The 20891-nt window shown below is 42.3% G+C and overlaps 1 protein-coding gene across 1 annotated transcript in view; it reads left to right on the plus strand.

The window, feature by feature from the left end:
* The first annotated feature begins 9956 nt into the window (after positions 1 to 9956).
* The window catches only part of UBL3 (ubiquitin like 3), a 47140-nt gene continuing 36205 nt past the window's right edge, over positions 9957 to 20891 (plus strand). The window contains exon 1 of the mRNA XM_052649942.1: positions 9957 to 10733. Coding sequence (XP_052505902.1) covers positions 10692 to 10733 — 42 coding nt within the window. The 5' untranslated portion in view covers positions 9957 to 10691. The remainder of the gene's footprint in view (positions 10734 to 20891) is intronic.

Genomic DNA, 20891 nt, shown 5'->3' on the forward strand with positions numbered 1-20891 from the left:
CAGTGACCCTGAGAAAGTTGTCTTACTCTTGAGTCTCTCCTTCATTTGTAAAATGGGCAAAACGACGTGACCTCCCAGGGCTGTTGTAAAGATTACACAGAATAAAGTATGTGAAAACCCAAATGGTGCCTGAGCTCACCTGGGAGAGCTTGCCTTCTGCTGCCCCCCCTTTTCTTTCTAGTATCCTCTTGTCTTTTCCTTCTCTCTCTTTAAACCTGTTTTATTTAGCTATTTTTGGCTGTACCATGCAGCATTCAGGATCTTAGTTCCCTGACAGGGATCATACCAGTCCTCTTGCTGTGGAAGTGAAGAGCCCCAACTACTGGACCGCCAGAGAAGTCCCTTAAATCATTTTTAAAACTGAAGTATAGTTAATTTGCAATGTTGTATTAGCTTAGGTATACGCAAAGTGATTCAGTTATACACACACACATACACACATACACACACACACATATAGTTGTTGTTTAGCCACTTAGTCGTGTCCGACTCTTTGCGACCCCATGGACCGTAGCCCCCCAGGCTCCTCTGTCCGTGAGATTTCCCAGGCAAGAATACTAGAGTGGATTGCCATTTCCTTCTCCAGAGGATCTTCCTGACCCAGGGATCGAACCCATGTCTCCACAACGCCAGGCTTTTCATCACTGTGGTTCTACTGGTCTCTAAAACAAGAGGCAGACAGTGTGGCTGGATCCCAACTGAACAAGAACAAATAGTTGAAAACTCGGGCCCTAAAAGAAGCTGGTTTAGTCAAGTTACTATCACATATGAAAATCCTAGCACAGCAGAAAAAGAGAGTGAGACAAACACTTGAAGTCTCTCCCAGTGTATCTCATTTTATTATGATAATTGTCATCGTTGCTTATTATTGAGCGCTTATTATGTGCTAGAAAGAGTTCTCTTTTAAATTTTTGTATTTTGTATGTATTTTTCTACTTTCACATTTTTTTTTTTTAGATGAGAAGATTGAGTAACTCACGCACATTTACATATGTAGTAAGTGGCAGAGCCAGGATTTAAATACAGGGTCCACATTCATAACCAATATGTTACTTTCCCCTCCCTCTTTCACTGGAATCTGTTGATTTAAGTTCACTTTAGGTCTTCTCTTTTATCTGATAGGTAAGACAGTAAAGAATCTGCCTGCCATGCAGGAGTCCCAGGTTTGATCCCTGGGTTGGGAAGATCTCCTGGAAAAGAGAATTGGCTACTCACTCCAGTATTCCTGCCTGGAGAATCCCAAGGGCCAAGAGGCTGGTGGGCTATAGTCCACGGGGCCGCAAAGAGTCAGATGCAGTGAACAACTAACACTTTGGTCTGTGGCCTTATAGCAAAGGTTGCCACTGTGATAAATTTATGACATCTGAATTCCCCAGAAAGATGAGAAGGTGATGTGGCATGAAGCCTCCGGACTTGCTGAAGGAGATGCCATTTAAACAGGGCAATTCCTTTATCACTGCTGCCCTTGAGAGATGGTTAGGTCCCGGCTCCTGTGTGAAGTCTCTGATTGGCATGCTGGAGGAGGCGCATGCTGATTATTCCATGCAACACAGTCATGAAATGCAGCCACGTGGGTGGTTGCCCAACAAGGCCTGACTCAAGAGCTGAATCAGTGATGATGACAGATGCCACTCTCTGGCCCCAGCCCTTCCGACTAGTGATCTCCCTGTCAATGTGATACGCTGGAAGCCTTCACAAGCATACACAAGGCTTTGGAGAAATCTTTCCTGGATTTGTCATTCTGCTGCCTTAGATATTAATATAATGTGCAATACATTTATTGATAGACAATGTCACTGTCTCCTTTGGTAAAGAAAAAAACACAGTTTGAACAACATGGACTTATGGGTCAATCAGTCAAAAAACTAGTCTCAAAAACAGTGACTGTCTGAAACTAACATAACAGTGTAAATAAACTATCCTTCAATTAAAAAAGATAAAAACAGACAAAAGTCCAGTGACTATTGCAGAGGTTATTAGGGTATAAAAGAAATAGAATTTCCAGTTCATGCCACCAGATTAGTATTCAAGAGAATTCTCTTGCCTACATTAATGGAAGCATAATCTTATACAGGATTTTTTTTCTTTTTTTTATTGAATAGCGTTTTATTACTTTTGGCGTTAAAAAAAAGCCTTTTCATTGAATAATCCTATGATGGTGGACTAATTTGCATGGCAATGAAAACCATGCATAATGACTGTGTTTTAGGAAATCAATCTGATGATACATTTTATATTCGTTTGGTATATTTGTCATGACTTAACACAGAATCATGTAATAATTCAACAATTACATAATGCCGCTAGGAACCGTTCTGCCTTTTGGTTTCTTGGAACATCTCAGAGGAAACTCATTCTTATGTTCATTGGAAAGTACCTTTTAAGAGTTTCTATTTCCTCATTTGTTGAAAGAATTGGAGATGATGACATTGCTAAGGTTCCTTCTAGATTCAACTTTAGATATTCAACAGTGCAGGCAAAACCCTGCAATGGTGTGGGCAAAAGTGGGGTTAGGTTGGGAGGAAAGGTGCTGCAAGACATCAGCAAGAGGTCATTCGGTACTACTTATCTGGTGGACCACAAATACAGTCTGCCCAACTCCCATGGCTGTATGTTCGCAAAAAAACTTGTTAAAAATTTGTTACCATTAAAAAACAGAACTCACTTTTTCAAAGTGAATTCCAGCCTGCACACAAAAATTGTCTTTCCATTGGCATATTCTCTTAGTCATGGGAAAGCAAATGAGAGAAGCCTGAATATCATTTCTGCCTTCATGAGGCACACTCCTAGGTCTGAATAGAACATCAAAAGATAATCCCTGACTTTGCAAAATCATGGAACTGGGAAGAGAATGTAGAGGTTCATCTCTTCCGTGTGATTACTGACAAGATATTGGGTGCTATTCCTACAATATGTTAAGCACTGGGGCTACAGAGATGAATAAAGCCCAGCTCAAACCCTGAAGGAGGTTACGGATAGTTGGAAGGAAAGGTGACTACAGCCCAAAAGAGAAATAACAAAGCTGCCTATCTGTAGCAAAACTGGGTGTCACCTCCTTCACTCGTGATGTGGTGGCCCAGGGACTGTATTAGGTATGTAAATTATGTGCAAATAAGGAAATAATTTTTTGGGGGGAGGGGGCTCCAAAATCACAGCAGATGGTGATTGCAGCCATGAAATTAAAAGACGCTTACTCCTTGGAAGAAAAGTTATGACCAACCTAGACAGCGTATTAAAAAGCAGAGACATTACTTTGCCAACAAAGGTCCATCTAGTCAAAGCTATGGTTTTTCCAGTGGTCGCGTACGGATGTGAGAGTTGGACTATAAAGAAAGCTGAGTGCCAAAGAATTGATGCTTTTGAACTATGGTGTTGGAGAAGCCTCTTGAGAGTTCCTTGGACTGCAAGGAGATCCAACCAGTCCATCCTAAAGGAAATCAGTCCTGAATTTTCACTGGAAGGACTGAATTTTCATTGGATGCTGAAGCTAAAACTACAATCCTTTGGCCACCTGATGCGAAGAACTGACTCATTTGAAAAGACCCTGATGCTGGGAAAGATTGAAGGCAGGAGGAGAAGGGGACGATAGAGGATGAGATGGTTGGATGGCATCACTGACTCAATGGACATGAGTTTGAGTAAACTCCGGTAGTTGGTGATGGACAGGGAGGCCTGGCGTGCTGCAGACTATGGGGTCACAAAGAGTTGGACATGGCTGAGTGACTGAACTGACCTGAACTGAAAGAAATAATTTCTGACTGTTACCTGATTGATAGCTGTACTACAATGACCCTTAAGGGACTCCCTGGGGGTCTAGTGGTTAAGAATCTGCGCTTCCAGCGCAGGGGGTGCAGGTTTGATCCCTGGTTGGGGAACTAAGATCCCACATGCCAGGCAGTGCAACAAAATAAAAGACCCTTGGAACTCCAGGGTCGTGTGACCCATGCCCAGCCAGGGGAAGATGCATCCTCCAACTACGGGGGACCCCTCCCAACTGTGCAACAGGGAAGATTCTGGGGCTTACTCCACCCTGGCCCTGGACCTTACTGTGCTTGCTGCCCTGTTTCTGCTTGCTCAGTGTCCAGCCTTCAGAAATGTTTACTTCTTACACACAGGGAAAGGTTCGACCAGATAGAAATCATCTCAATGCAAAATGAAAAACCACAAGGAACAGGATTCTTTTTCAACCAAAGGACAGCAAGGAGATCACAGCAGTCAATCCTAAAGGAAGTCAACCCTGAATATTTATTGAAAGGACTGATGTTGAAGGGCTTCCCCAGTGACTCAGTGGTGAAGACTCTACCTGCAATGCAGGAGCTGCAGGAGACTCAGGTTTGATCCGTGGATTGGGAAGATCCCTGGAAGGAGGGCATGGCAACCCCCCTATGGACAGAAGAGCCTAGAAGGCTACAGTCCATAGCGTCTCAAAGAGTTGGACATGACTGAAACGACAGAACACGCACTGAGAATTCACTCAGGGATGTTGAAGCTGAAGCTTCAATCCCCGGGCCACCTGTTGCGAAGAGCCAACTCATTGGTAAAGACCCTGATGCTGGGAAAGACTGAGGGCAGGAGAAGGGGACGACAGAGGATGAAATGTTTAGACGGCATCACTGACTCAATGGACATGAGTCTGAGCAAACTCCAGGAGACAGTGAAGGACAGGGAAGCCTGGCGTGCTACAGTTCATGGGGTTGCAAAGAGCTGGACACGACTGAGCGACTGAACAGTAAATTAGCATACATAGTCTGGGACAGATCCAAAGTTTCTAAATGTGAGGGATTTTCTATCTGGTTGGAGTGTGTGTATGTGTGTGTGTATGTACGTACGTGTGTGTGCTCTTCCTGATCACCCCACCTGCTCAACCAGCCTTCACCCAGTTCAGTTCCAGACACCTCAAAGCTAAATTTGCCTCATTTCCTGTGTGCTTTCCCAGTGTCCGGTGCCAGTTCCCATGGCGGCATTTATCAACTCATCACATGGTATTTTAAATTTCACCTTCCCCACCTCTCTCTCTTATTGGACTCTGAGCAAAGAGGAAAATGTCTTGAGATAAAGAGACTCGGGCTGTATCAGAGGGGAGGTCGACATCTGGGTGGCTGAATGAGCACAGTGCGGGGGGGGGGAGGGGAGAGCAGGACAATGATGATTACTCCTTTAATCTTTATGACTGTGGCCACCTTTGCACATCACAGTACCTGCAGAGATTATCACTCATTATCAAGGCAAGACTGACAAAGAGGAAGGAAGCTGATCTTACTTTTGAATGAGTTTTTATTGGAGTAAGGCTTCTCTGGTGGCTCAGACGGTTAAGAATCCACATGCAATGTGGGAGACCCGGGCTTGATCCCTGGGTTGGGGAGATCTCATTGGAGTATAGCTGTTTCACAATGTTGTGGTTATTTCTGCTGCACAGCAAAGTGCACCAGCTATACATATATCTCCTCCTTTTTGAATTTCCTTCTCGTTTAGGTCACCATAGAGCACCGAGTCGAGTTCCCTGTGCGATGCAGTAGGTTCTCATTCGTTATCTATTTTACACATAGCAGTGTCTATATTAATATGTCAGTCTCAATCCCCCAATCCATCCCACTCCTCTTTTTCCCCTCTTATGTCCATGCATTTGTTCTCTACGCTTGTGTCTATATTTCTGCTTTGCAAAGAGGTCCATCTGTACCATTTTCTAGATTCCACATATGTGTGTCAATATACAATATGTGTTTTTCTCTTTCTGACTTACCTCACCCATATGACAGTCTTGAGGTCCATCCATGTCTCTGCAAATGGCACAATTTCATTCCTTTTTATTGTCCCACTGTATATATATGCCCCATCTTCTTTATCCATTCCTCTGTTGATGGACACTTAGGTTGCTTTGATGTCCCGGCTATTGTGAATAGTGTTGTTATGAACATTGGGGTGCATGTATCTTTCGGAATTATGGTTTTCTCAGGGTATGTGCCCAGGAATGGTATTGCTGGATCGCATAGGAAAGAAGCTGAACTTGAAGGAATTTGACTTACACAGTGTTTCTCAATTGTGGCTGCACAAGTGAATTACTTGCGTGAGCTTTGAAAGATAGTGGTGTCATGTCTGGTTCAGGAGAGTCTGACTTAACTTGTGCTGGGGTAGGGGTGGGGCATCCATCTTTTTAAATGGCTCCTAGTGATTTTTATAGGAACAGGGTTGAGAATGTCTGGTTAGGGGAGTGTAAGGTTAAAGGGCTAGACATAATTGCGACTCATGTGTAAGGGGCTCCTCAGGAGCAAAAAAGGGCCCACCACATGTCTGCCTGTTCCCTTGCCTTAGACAATTTAATTCTTTTTTTCACATCCCAAAAAATGCATTCACAGCACAATTCTTAAATCAACAAACACACATAGTACATTCATTCTGTTCTGGAAAGAGTAAAGACTAAAGGTGGGGGGACTTCCCTCTTGGTCCAGTGGCTAAGACTCGGTGCTCTCAATGCAGAGGACCTGGGTTTGATCCCGGTCAGGGAACCAGATCCTTCGTGCTGCCACTAAGACCTGGCGTAGCCAATTTTGTATATATATGACTGAAAGGGAAAGTCTATTACTAAACCAGTAACTATCAAATTATCTCCTGTTTCAGAGAAAAAGTCCTTGATCTTTTATTATGGTAGGAAATTAACATTTATTGAGGACACTTCTATGATAGTTTTCACATTGGTGTTAGGGGGCTTCATATAGGTTTTCTCATGAGAAAGAAACGTAGTATACTTCTACAAAGTAAAACCTCGAACTGACTCTTACACTGGAACCAAAGAAGACCAGGTCAGCCTTGGGTAACATTGGATGGAGGTGGCAAAGGGGCTGGTGGTTGCCAATGGCTGGAGGGAAGGGGAATGGGAGTTTGTTCATTGATTTGGAGTTTCAGTCTCACAAGATGAAAGTTCTGTGGACGGATGGTAGTGAGGGTAGTACAACAAAGTGGATGTTAATACCGAATTGTGTGACCCAAAAAGGTTAAGATGGTAAATTTTATATTATGTATATTTAACTATAATTCTAAACATAAAAAATAAATTCATCCACATAAAGTGTGAATTTCAATGGTTTATAGTGTATCTACTTTAGAGTTATGCAGCCATTGCCATAATCTAATCTTAGAATATTTCTATCACACCCGGCTCCACCCCACCCCACCTCCGACAAAAACAAACAAACAAACAAACCCTTATACATGTGAGCAGTCACTTGGGAGAGATATTTCTAACAGATTATGGGTGTCATGTGTTAGTCTTCTGGAACTTGACTTCACAGATTCTTAGAAGCAGCTTAGAGACTTTAAATCCAATCTCTGCAGATGAAGAAATTGAGGCTCCGAGAAGCAAAGCATCTTGGCAAAGGTCACACAACAAATTCATTGGCAGAGGCAAGGCTTCTGATTTCCCATGGAGTTGCTTTTCCCAATACAAAAATGCTGTGTCATTCACTTCCTTTAGACTGTTGCTGACAGTGGATTGAAGGTATCAAATAAATTGCTATTCTTTTTCACTGTGGACACAGGGACTGTTTCTCCGGCCTCTCATCTTACCCACCTGAATCGGGAAGTCCAGTGTAAAGACAGGAGAGTGCAAAAGTCTGCAGTGGCGTCCGGTCATGCTTCCTTATGCCTTAACACTATTAGGGAAGAGCTATAATGAAGGTTATGGAGAATAATGTCGCAGCCTCTCTTAGAAGAATGATTAGAAACAGCCAGGTGCGAGGACTTTACTTTTGAAAGATGTTGTGTTTTGCTGTGGCAGCAAACAGAGCACCATGTGTCAGAGATGCCAAGGTTTCGGGCTGGCGGTGGAGGTCGTTACCTCTCTTGTCATTGCATGATTATTGGGAAAGAGCAGAGGAAGTGGGTTGAGGCTTCTGTACATCCTGCCTTCTTCGCTTTCTTGTCTTTCAATTACTTTCAGACTCAGCAGAGCCTTGGGCAGGGCAGCAGCTGGACAAAAGATGGGATTTGGAGTGGGGTGGAGGACGAACTTGGTGAGCTCCTTGAAGTATCTTCAGCAGTCCTGATTTCCTGGAGGGCTGGTGGAGAGGGCGCTGAGGTTGCTACACACGGGGAATGAGGCCAGGGAGACTCACGCAGCTACAGACTTAGACATACCTAGATCAAGTCCTGAAACCTACTCCAGGCGAGGTTTGGGTCTCTTTTGTCTTCTGTTCTTTGGTCTTTCTGGGAATTTGACCTACCCTCCTCCTCCCTGGTTACCGCTCTAACTCACCCCAGGAGGATGAACACCCCCGGGAGTGTTTGGAATTTCTCCAGCCAGGCTATCCACGAGGTAGGTACTCTAAACTTCCTGAGAGTTTCCATCATGATAGACACACCTGACTGGAGAGATTGCTGCGGGAATGACACGGGCTCCCAGCCAATGGAGGACACTGCCTGGATTAGTCATCTTTTAAACTTCCGGTACCTCGCCAAGGGCCTGGAGGGTTTGCTGAATGAATAAGTAGTAACATTTCACATCAAACGATGCATATTATTTACAAAGTGATTTATTTCCCATGCATGGACTCATCCTCACAACTGCCCCTACTTGACCCCTGGAAGGTAGGCAAGACTGTTTCACAGATGAGGTCACAGAGCTGGAGGTTAGAGAGGTGGCTTTCAGACTCTTAAGTCTGTTGGCATTTTTCTACAGGTGTCTTACTGAGATGGCCTTTCCTAAAGCACTCAGAGCACTGAGAGAGATATGAGTCAGATAGACGTTTGCAGTCTCTGCATTTTGTTCCTAAATCTGGGGTAGACATATTCTTCATCTAAGTCTCTCACCGATGGTATTATTTTCTGTTGCTTGCTAATCACTGCATGTGTATAAGTTTGCAGTCACATTTTGAGTTAAGTGGGATTTCAGGGCTAGCCTGGTAAACCCGTGTCACCCCATGTGGTTTAGCGTAGGTAGCAGTTTCCTGACAGAGAGTTTGCATCGTACACGATTGTATCTAACACAGTTTTTGGTTCATACACTATTGTCTTGAATGCAGTTTTGGGTAATTTCAATTAACTACATTATAATTTTATGGCCCTGGGTCGTCAAGAAACACATGTTCATACATTCTCCCTGCTTAACGATATCCTTGCTCTTGCTGAACTTCTATGACCTTATTGGAAATCAATGATTGCTTCTGATCCTCCAAATGTATTGTTGAGGAGAGACCTAGATGAAATCACTATACGAAATGCTTCGAGATTGCAGGATGTGGAGAGCGCGCTGTCATTAAAATGAATGATTCTGCTTGGAGGTAAACCATGTTTTAGTCTGCGAGTATATTGTGCATGAGGGAATTTCTCTGTGCAGAATCATTTCCCAACTACCCACCCCTCCCCCAATAATTCGCAGGATCACAGCCCTCCTGGCAGCAGGTATCTCCCTAAACTCCTGGGCAGTCGCCCGGCTAAAGCGAGCTTTCCTCTCCTAGCAACTGTTGCTAAGAGGGGCGTGGCCTCGGAGTCCGACTAGAACGCTTTTGGTGTCCCGCTCCCCACCCCCACCCCACCGCGTAGACTACATTTCCCGTGATGCTCCAGGGTGGTCTCCGTAGTGACGCACTCGGTGTTCGCGGAAAGGGGGGTTGGGGGGGGTGAAGGAAGGCGGAGGCGGTGGTTGCGAGGAAGGCGCGGGGGAGGGGGGCCGTGCTCTCCGCGGGTCCCCGGCTCGCGCTCCGGCAGCTGCTGCCGCGGCCGCCATGTTGGCTTGAGGGGTGATGACAGGAGGCGGCTGCGGCGTCGGGGACTGAAAAGTGGAGGAGGAGGAGGCAGAGAGACGGAGCTCTAAGGAAACGGTTCCCGGGCTGAGGAGAGGAAGGACCCGGCCTCTTCCGGGGTCCGGCCGAAGTCGGCGTCGCGGGGAGCTCGCGAGGCCGGGGAGGGGAGCGGAAGGCGGAGACGGTGGGGGGGAGGCGCAGGCGGAGGAGGCGGGAGAGGAGCGCTGGGAAGCCGGAGACGATGCGCCCCGAGCCCCGCGGCTGCCCGGAGGCGCCCGCGGCCTGAGCCCCGACGGGCCGTGGGGGTCTCGCTCCTGGCGGGCCGAGCGCCCCGCGCTCCGCCCCCTTGCCCCAGCTCCCCGCCCCGGGCTCTCTGACCCGGGCTCGCGCTTCGGCTGCCAACGAGTTAAATGCCCTTGAGCGCGGGTTTCCGCGGCCCCGGCCGCGCGAGTTGAGAGCCGTTTGCCCGCTCCGGCCGCCGGGGACGCGTCCATGTGTAGCCACATAAGTTCTCTGTGTGCCGCGGCGCCTGGGCATCCTGCTCCCGCTTCATGAGGACTCGACTCGGGAGCGAGTGTGAATCACGGCGGGGCTGGGAAAGGAGGAAGGCGATTTAACCCCCTCCCACCCCGCTCCATGTCCGTGTGTCACTCGGCTCGGTCCACCTGGCGCGGCCGGTCCTGGGGCTGCTGCTGCCGCTGCTGCTGACTTCGGCGACCCGGGAGTTGCTCCGCTCCGGCCACAGCTCTGCCGGCGATTGTTCCTCTGCGCCCGGCCAGGCCGGCACTTCGGCTCGGAAAGAACTTATTATTTTATTTAAAAAATTTTTTTTGGAGAGCACATCTCGAACCAGTCAAGATCTTGAAGATTGATTTGTTAGCTCGAAGACGAACAGAAGACTTTAATTTGTTGTCTTAAAAAAAATTTTTTTTTTTCTTTGCGTAAACATCTGGGTATATGTCAAACGGCAAGATGTCCAGTAATGTCCCGGCGGATATGGTAAGTGAAGGATTAAGAGTTAACGACAGCCTTTGATTTAATTGTGGTTTCCAGTCTCTCTTAATCAGAAAGGATGCAGGCGTAGGGTGAAGGTTTGCGGGGTGGGGGTGGGGAAACCACGGTCCCGGGAGATTGTGGAAGAAGTTGGAGGGTCTGGTGTCGCTCTCGTTGAAAGCGCTGCTCTGAATACGGATCTTCTCACTTGGTTGCGTTTTCTAAATGGTTAAAGACAATGGAGAAGTTGGGAACATGTAGCAAGGTGCCTTGAAGTAGAGAAAAATCTCTTCCGCTTTGCTAGAAGCCTCTGAACACTTGTGTCTGAAAGCTTCTGAAAACGGCAGGGCTGAGGCCGGGTGTCCCTGCTAGATACAGAGGTGGGCAGGAAATCGGGAATCTTGCCCTGTGACGCTGGTCGTGAATGCAGTAGGTGCAAGCCGGCTCTTTCCAAGAAGTGGGGACGTCTTATCTCTCGGCCAGGATTTGCTGTGAGCTTTTCGAAACGTTTGGGAGAACAAGTACGGCGACAGAAATAGACGTTTTGGAATGTTCATAAATCCTGACTGACTGTATTTTGGTACTTTTAATGAATATTCCAGGACTTTTAGTACCAAATATTTAGTAGTATGACATCACTGGACTTTTAAAGGCAAATGAAGCACATTATTGATTGAACCTTGATCCTGGAATGTTAAGAACTGGAAACCAAAGTACTCTTGTTTATTGACGCTTTTCTTTTTGTTCATAAAGAAGGTTAAGCTTATGAGACTGTTGACTAACAGGTCTGTGTAGACTTACAGCGCTGGGAAGGTGGGTTTGTGTGAGGTGAAATTACTCTTTGCTGTCCTGGGGACAAACGTAATGCAATTAACAGGAAGGGGAATAATCTCCTTTATGAAAGAATTGAAGTTAACATAGTTATGCTCATATATACGAAATTAACATTTGAGCGTTTGTATATTTCAGTGAAAAAACAAAATTGAACTTTGCTGAGGATTAAATTTTAAAATGTCAGATGTTTCAGTTAGAGTGAACCCCATTTACAGGCTATAAAATTAAATTAAATGGCTCTAAATGGCATATTTTGACCTTGGTTTAAAGACATTTTGCTTGTGTTTGATTTCCCTTTCAGTGCGCTGTTTAAATGCAAAGGAACCACAATGTTCTGTCTCTTGGGTGGCCACAGAGCAACCCAACACTCCTTCCTGAGTCTTAAAACTCGAGCATCGTCCTTTTAGTTTTCCTTTCCCTCCTGGGGTGCACACTGGAGCATAGTCTCCTGCCGGCTTAAGGCTAACCAGACTGGATTCCCTTCACCCTGTTGGTGAAGTTGCCTAGCTAGGTCTCTGGACCGAGCAGGAAAACGCTTTCCTCGATGGTACTCTGTGGGCTCATACCCTCCAGGAAAGACTTGCTCTCTGGCTGAAACCTCCATCTTCTGTCATCATGCACAGTGTGCGATATGATCAGAGAAGTTGTCGTGCAATAGATCTGTGAGATTAAAACAGTGCAACAACTTTCTTTATTTAGGCCCAGTGACGAGAAAGAGCTGAATGTGCGTAGCTTCACTCACAAATCGGGGTGATTTGGAGAATACCGTTTCCAAGTTAGAGAGGAGGTTTGGAAGCTAGTGTTTGGATCGGGGTGCCAGGAAGGGATGGCAAGGTTGTATTAATAGCTGTAGTTATCAAATACAACTATTTCTGTTTTAGATTGTATTTTAAGGCCTTGATGATTCTGTGGTGCTTTGAGATCCCTTGATTAAAGGTGATAGGCAAGGGCAAAGCAGTATTATGTAATAAACATATAATTCCTTGGTGATGCTGTTTCAGAATATGTCTAGGGTACAGCTCAGATTAGATGATTCTGAATAATTTTTATGTTTCATTTTCTAGCCATACAACTTGCTGGAGGCCTTGAGGGTTTTTTCCCAGCATTAAAACCTTTTAAACGTCATTTGCTATTACTCACATTGCATTTTTGTTTAAGAAGTGTCCTCCTTTGATACGTACCTAGAATTACAGCTTTTTGAAATATAACATGATAAATACCAGTTAGAAGTCGTGGACTCAATACTTAGTGTTTGTTAAAGTTTTCATTATCAATAATTGACAGTCTGCACTTACATTCTGACTTAAACTGAGGAAAATGTCACCACTCTTGAAAAGCATCGGCCTTCTCAGCGCCACCTCTCCACAATCTGATACTTCCCTTGCAGCATAATTCTAAATTGATTGGGATGCATATTCTTGCAGGTATGAATACATACATTTGCTAGATGCAGTAAGCATTTTAAGTTTCTCATTGGTGACAGTGTGTGCTATTTAGAAACAAATGTTACGCTTTTTCACCTGTTAATGGTCCTTGTCACCTGTATAGGAAAATCCTATTTCGGAGAAGAGGTGGGGCACTGAAATTATAATAAACCCTGTCATGGTGTCAATAGAGATAGTTCATTCTTGGAGTTCTAATAATTGCTAAAGCAGTTGATGTTTTTGGTAAAGTCTCCTTATAGAAATTATTGTGACTCACTTTTTAAAATCGATTTTTTTTAGCATGACTTATTTTGTTACTGACATTTAAAATATTTTTTTAAACACTCGGTGTATTTTTGTGTGTACCATGAGGGGTCTCTTTTTCTTAGAATGCAAATTTTGTAAGTCCGTCTTCTAGGGCAGGGTACGAATGGTACCCCTAGTGAATGGATTTGCTGTATTTACAAAAAATAATTTGCAGTTGGTACTTTTTCAGTTAACATTCTGTAAAGATGTCCTATAAGTGGTATAACTGTATTTACTTAAAATGTTGGCTTTTTCCTTGGTAAAGGTGATTGAGTTTGAATTGAGATTTACTGACATTTCAGTGTAATAACTAATTTGTGAGAAAAATCTGAAAATATCCTGTCCTGAACTGAGTATCATTATAATACATTGTATTTAAATGATTGATTTCCCCCCTCAAATCATAGCTCATGATGCGGCTGTATTCATTGTTTATACTTGTAGCATGAATTATGTTAATGATTTAGGCTTTCTGAAAGAAAATGTTTAGTCTTTCTATCAGTAATAAAGCCTAAGGCTGGTTAGATAAGCTGGTAATTTCGTTTTCTGGATTTGGAAAGTTTTCAAGATGTAAATTAATATATTTATAAAATTATTATATAAAAATTGGAACTACTGTTGGGAGCTTTGGACTGAAATTATACTTTATGATATCTATAAAATTGAAAACCCTGTGTAAGAGAGACATTGTCAGTGTGAGAATAATGGCAAAGCAGTTTTGGTTATTTGAAGCATTTTAGGTGATAAAGAATCCTGTACCTTTTTAAGCTATGAATGTGAAATTGTAGCAGATGTAACTATGTTTAGTCTGGGATTAAGTGAGCTAATGATAGTTTGATTTTTTTCAGTGCTTAATGAATATTTTTATTGTAATGTCATATCTTTTCCATTTGTGAAAGAAATATTGGAGCCCTCTAGTGGACAGGAAATTATTCAAATGAATTTCTTTTCAAAGTGAAGTTTTATCACTTTTCTAAGTTAAATGACAGATATAGAGTATACCAGGGGGAAAATGTCATGCTCGAAAAAGGTTTAGAGAATGGAAAAGTTTTAACTTTGGAGAAGGAGTTATATTGAGATCCAATGCCTTAAGTTTTTCTCTTTACTTACAGCTCTTTAAATTTTTCTTTCTCTTGCTGGAGCTCTTGTTTCTAATATGAGTTGGAGGTTTTATGAAGGTTAAGGGTAGATAAGTACCATTTATATATTAATATCTGTATGCTTATATATACACACACACGCATATGTAGGTGACTTGATGAACAACATTAAATAACATGTCTCTTATGGTATATTTCTCTAAATTGTTTTGCTTGAATGTGTCTTAAATTTGGTATCTTGAATTAGACAGTTTTATTGAGAAAACAAATAACACATTATTTCCCTCCATTTTGAATGACTTTTCCTTTCCAGATCTGAATCCTACTCCTGCTCATGTCCCTCTCTTGTGAAACTGGTTTTTAGTCCATTCTAGTCCACAGTGATCTTTACTTCCTGTGAACCATTTTCTGCCTATTTGGTATTCTTCAGTTCAGTTCAGTTCAGTCATTCAGTCGTGTCCGACTCTGTGACCCCATGAACTGCAGCACACCAGGCCTCTGTCCATCACCAACCCCCGGAGTTCACCCAACATGATGTCAGATTTGCATGAATATATGTCTTGTATTTATTATATCTACCATAATTTCTAAAACATTTAAAAACTGTTGAGTGATTTTCTTGACTTGTAAGGCATTACTCTTTGTTATTTATGGGAAACATAAATATTGTCCCGTACTACTACTAATAATAATGGTGTTAAGCATGAGGTCTGTGATGTCTGATACTACTTTGAATATGAAAAGTGTATTTTTAGTGTAAGTTTTGAAGTTATTTTAAATTAGTGGATAAAGTACTGATGGCTCTACTAGTTTTCATAACATGAAACAGTAAATACATTTTAGGAGACTGAACTTCAATATGCTCTTTAAGAATTCCTCTCTTTCTGGAGGGCGAAAATTGAAAGTGACTAGAATTCATGGTGACTGGAGACCCTGGGTAATGAATTATTCTGAATCAGTAAATTTTTTGAATACATGATGGTTATTTTGGGGAATATCCCAATCTATTTTGGACTACTGTCCTGTTTGCTTACATGTAATATGTGACACATAATTCAACTTACTTTTGGTGACTTAGAGGCATCATTTTAATAATATTGATTCAGTTCAGTGAAGTTCATTGACTGTTTCTTTGTAATGTACTATCGTTATTCTATAAACCACAGCTGTCTTAGCTCAGCATCTAATACAGCTTTTGAAGCTTTGTGCTAGTAATTGACAAAGTGAGATGAGGCAAGTCAATTGCGATTTGAGAATAAAAATATTAGAACTTCTAGTTTATTTTGTGCTCCAAGAAGAAGGAGAAATTCAACTTTTTAATTATTAATACATGGATTGGGTCTGAAAAAACCTCCAGGCTTCTCTAGGTCCACATTCTAATGAACATTTTCCTGAGGGACAGTATGAGAATTTTGTAATGTAAAGACAGCAGGACTGTTGAGTTTCTCAAGGTTCTTGCAGTTTTTCTATGATAGTCTTTTATATAGGTGCTTTAAAATTATCTATTTATTTTTGGCTGTGCTGGGTCATCCTTGCTGCCCAGGCTTTTCTCTAGTTGCAGTGAGCAGGGGCCCCTCTTGAGTTGTGGTGCACAGGCTTCTTGTCGGCTTCTCTTGCTGCAGAGTGTGGGCTCTAGGGTTCACGGGCTTCAGTAATTGCAGCTTCCGGGCTCTAGAGCACAGGCTTAATAGTTGTGGCGCGTGGGCTTAGCTGCCCTGTGACGCGTGGGTTCTTCCTGGACCAGGGATGAAACCAGCGTCTGCTGCGTTGGCAAGCAGATTCTTTACCACTGAACCACCAGGGAAGCCCTAGGTACTTTTTAAGAGAATCTGTGATACTTTGAATGGAAATGGGGAGCAGAGGTTCACTGTTAAAGTACCTTAGAGAGTTGTAGAACTCAAAACTGAGCAACACATTTTTATTTTACTAAAGATGAATATCTTAGATGCTGATCAAAAAATAGTCATATTCAGTAACAGTGCTCTTAATGTTAAGAGTAATAGTATTTTTAGTGGTTGCGTGATGAAAACAATGTTTAAGATAGTTAATTAAAATTAAACCAATATTTTAATCTTTTAATTTTTAGTGTGTTTTATAATTTGCATAAAATATGGTTTATAAATGAATATATCATATATATTGGCATTGTATGCTGAAGTATTTTATGGTTGGGATGTTCAGTCAAACTTTAGAAGCTGTAAGATGACTTCAGATTTCTAAGTATTTGGAGTTCTGTTCCTGTCTCCTGCCTTGTTGAGTATTTTTCTGTTGTCAGTATGCCTAACTGTCCCTCTCTAACTTCATAATTGCTGATTCTAATTTACTGTGGGTGTAGAAATCAGATTTCCAAAGTTTGTGAGGACAAAGTGTGTTAAAAATGAGTAAATGACGCCCAAGTGGGATTTTCAGGCATTCTTATGGGAAACTGCGTAGTCTTCTATTTCATTTGGTCATGTCTGTTTTGGTGGTTCAGAGTTTTGCTTACTTGAGGGGCTTATTTCCTGGCTGAGTTTTGGAGAGATGTAGATTTTTGCAGGGATGAACTAGATAGATAATTTAAAAAATAAAGTTACACGAGTAGCTTTATTTTGAGCTCAGAGGGGAGAGATGCTAATATTTGTTGTGTCCTAGCTGTTTCCCAGGCAGATGCTTGGCATTTGACAGGATAACATTTAGTTTCATCCTTTCAGTGACTCTGGAGAAATAGGTTGGTAAGTAGAAAAAGAAGCGGCTGTTACCCCCTGGTGAAGAGCAACAGGAATACATCTGCAGTGGAACAAGTCAAATGTACTGACTTGCTGCAGCCACGCAGTCACAGAAGAGGGTATCGCAGAGGTTCTCGCTGGGGTTTGCCTCATGGTGCTGATGGGAGAGCCGGGGAAGAGGAGACTAGCTCAGGGTAGAATGCTGCAGACACAGAGTGGAAGTGGGCTGGTAATTGGATCTTCCAGCTGTCTTTGTTTAGGAGGCAGGAAAAAGGAAGTGGGCTGGAGGAGCTCCTCAGTCGTTCGGGAGCTGTAGTGCAGCCCTGGGAGAGTTTATTACCTGTTGGTCTTCTGCCCGCCTTGCCTGCCTCTGTCACAGAGTGATTGTCAGCAGAGCTATTTTTACTTTCTCTCAGCCTAGGTTCACAGAGGGTCAGGATCTTTTTTGGAATCGCATAGCTAGGAAAATACAGAGCGAGGGTAGGAGTTTGGGTTTTATGGCAACAGTGATAAACGCCCTAAGCCTTTCCCCTGTGTACCTGAGCAGACAGTACTCACCCCTCAGGCCCTCTGTTCAGCAGAATACCTGGATCCCCTCCCAGCACCTTGCTCCAGGTATCTTTGCAAAATGCTGTGTAACCTATGGGTTGGAGTGATTTTAATGCAGGTGGGTTTTCCCCTGGTGACTCAGATGGTAAAGAGTCCACCTGCAATGCAGGAGACCCAGGTTCAGTCCCTGGGTTGGGAGGATCCTCTGGAGAAGGAAATGGCAACCGACTCCAGTGTTCTTGCCTAGAGAATTCCATGGACAGAGGAGCCTGGTAGGCTAAAGTCCGTGGGATCAAAAAGAGTAGGGCACGACTCAGCAGCGAGTAACACACTTTTCTTACTCACTGCTTAAATTCAAGGGAATTTTCTTTAAACTTGTTGGAGCTTTGAGTCCTCTTGTATATATATTATACAATAGAACTTTTTTCCTATAAACTTACCACTTTGAATTCGAAGACTGATGCTGCTGCTGCTAAGTCGCTTCAGTCGTGTCCGACCCTGTGCGACCCCATAGATGGCAGCCCACCAGGCTCCCCCGTCCCTGGGATTCTCCGGGCAAGAACACTGAAGTGGTTACATTATATATGGGACAGACACATAGGTTGATTTAGTGCTTTCAGCATATTTCGTTTTTGTCTTCCTCCTAGTATCTGCTTATGTATGATGCAGATTCTCTGTTAATTGATTACAGTCTAGCAGCATTTTTTTATGGTCTGAATAAAATATATACATGGGAAGTCCTCTATAACTAGGTTTTCAAAAGAAAATGTTCTTTCTGTTGAGGAAAATTATCTTAAGTTAGGCATTATATCGTGTGTATGAAGATGAATTAACATGGTAATTCATTATGTCTAGACAAAATGCTCTCTCAAGACAGATATTTGATTTTGTTTACTCTCTTATAAAATTAATGTTTTTGCCATAGAAATGCTCCTGCTTTTTTCATTTAGTCATATATCATTAACAACTATCCATACAAATAAGTATAGAACCATCTTATAATTTTGAACTGATTCTGAATGATGTACAAAAATTGTTTGCTATTCCATATTCATAAAGCATTTAAAAGCTATTAAAAACAATATTGTAATGCCTATCTTAGAGTATGTCTCTGTGCCTTGTCTGATTATTTTCCTAGGATAAAATTCTTAGGAATGTAGCGGCTGTGGGTTTAGATATGTTAACAACTGGGGTGAGGTAGGGATACACATTTTATTAATTTTAAAGCATCTGTGATTTTCTGGATAAACCTAACTTTTTCATTATGAATTATCTTCTTAATATGCTACAGTATATTTCATTTACATTGTTTTCAGATTTGTTCATGAAAAAGATTGACTAGTGATTTTTAATTTCTTGTAAAGTCTTTGACACATTTAGCTATCAAGGTTATTCTGACTTTATAAAATGACTTGAGAAATGTTTTTTATTCTTTGAGTTTGTGAAAATTGATTTTACTGCATCCGTAAATGTTTGGAGGAGTTCACTGGTGAAGGAGTTTGGGGTTTTCGTGGGGGGAGGGGTGGGGATTATCGATTCTGTTTCTTCATTTCACGTGGGACTATACATATTTTCTGTTACGTTTTTGTCAGTTTTGACAAGTTTTGCTTTTCAAGGCATTTATCTATTTTACCTAAATTTTCCAATGTGGCTTAAGATTTTTTTTCTTTTTTTTTTTTTACAATCTCTATTACCTTTTTGACGTTTGTAGTATCTGTAATGAAATGTGCTTTAAAACCTGATTGTTGGTAATTTGTGCTGCTGCTTGCTCTCTGTTGACTTTCACAGAGTCAATTTTCAGATTTCATGTCTTGCCGGTCTTCTAGTAATAACTAGTTTTGTTTGCCTGCAAGTGTATTTATTTACTACCTTCATCTTTAAAGGGTCTCTTCCTTTAGCACCTTTAAGTTATTTTATAATTTCTGGCTCCCACTGTTTTTATTAAGTCAACTTGTGGTCTTACTATTTCTCCTTTGAAGTTAATGTGTTTTTCTGTTTAACTTCTGTTGAACTTAATGTGTTTGGGCTATTTTCAAGATTTTATCTTTGTCTTTGGTTTTTAGCAGTTTTACTATCGTGTGCATGTGCATAGCTTTTATTTTATTCTTTATGCATGGAATTTGTAGAGCATTTGGAGTCTATGGCTTGCTGTTGTTATTTTGTGAATTTTCTAAGCTGGAATTCTTTTTTTTAAATTTATTTTTAATTGAAATATAATTGAATTAAAATGTGTCAGTTACTGCTTTATAGCAGAGTGACTCAGTTATATTGATACATGTATATACATTCTTTTTCATATTTTCCATCATGCTTTATCACAGAATATTGAATATAATTCCCCGTGCTATACAGCAGGAACTTGTTTGTCCTTTCGATACATACCGGTTTGCATCTGCTGATCTCTAACTCTCGATCCAAGCCTCTCCCGCCCCTTTCCCCTTGACAGCTGCTAGTCTCGTCTCTGTGTGCTTGATTCTGTTTTCTGTCCCATAGATGGGTTCATTTGTGGCATGTCTTAGATTCATATACTAACGGTATCAATACAGTATTTGTCTTTCTCTTTCTGACTTCCTTCACTTAGTGTGAAAATCTCTAGTTGCATCCATGTTGCTGCAAATGGCATTATTTTGTTCTTTTTTATGGCCCAGTTATATTCAATTGTGTATATGTACCATATCTTCTTTATCCATTCATCTGTCAATGGACATTTCGGTTGTTTCCATGTCTTGGCTATTGTGAAAAGTGCTGCTGTGAGCATTCAGTTCACTTCAGTTCCGTCGCTCAGTCGTGTCCGACTCTTTGTGACCCCAGGGACTGCAGCACACCAGGCCTCCCTGTCCGTCACCAGCTCCCAGAGCTTGCTCAAACTCGTATCCATTGAGTCGGTGATACCATCCAACCTTCTCGTCCTCTGTCATCCCCTTCTCCTCCCGCCTTCAATCTTTCCCAGCATCAGGGTCTTTTCAAATGAATCAGTTCTTCACATCAGGCGGCCAAAGTATTGGAGTCTCAGCTTCAGCATCAGTCCTTCCAATGAATATTCAGGACTAATTTCCTTTAGGATGTTCTGATTGGACCTGCTTGCAACCCAGGGGACTCTCAAGAATCTTTTCCAACACTACAGTTCAAAAGCATCAATTCTTCAGCACTCAGCTTTCTTTATAGTCCAACTCTCACATCCGTACATGACTACTGGAGAAACCATAGCTTTGACTAGACAGACTTGTTGGCAAAGTAATGTCTCTG

Source organism: Budorcas taxicolor, chromosome 12, assembly GCF_023091745.1.
Source record: "Budorcas taxicolor isolate Tak-1 chromosome 12, Takin1.1, whole genome shotgun sequence".
Classification (NCBI taxonomy): Eukaryota; Metazoa; Chordata; class Mammalia; order Artiodactyla; family Bovidae; genus Budorcas; species Budorcas taxicolor.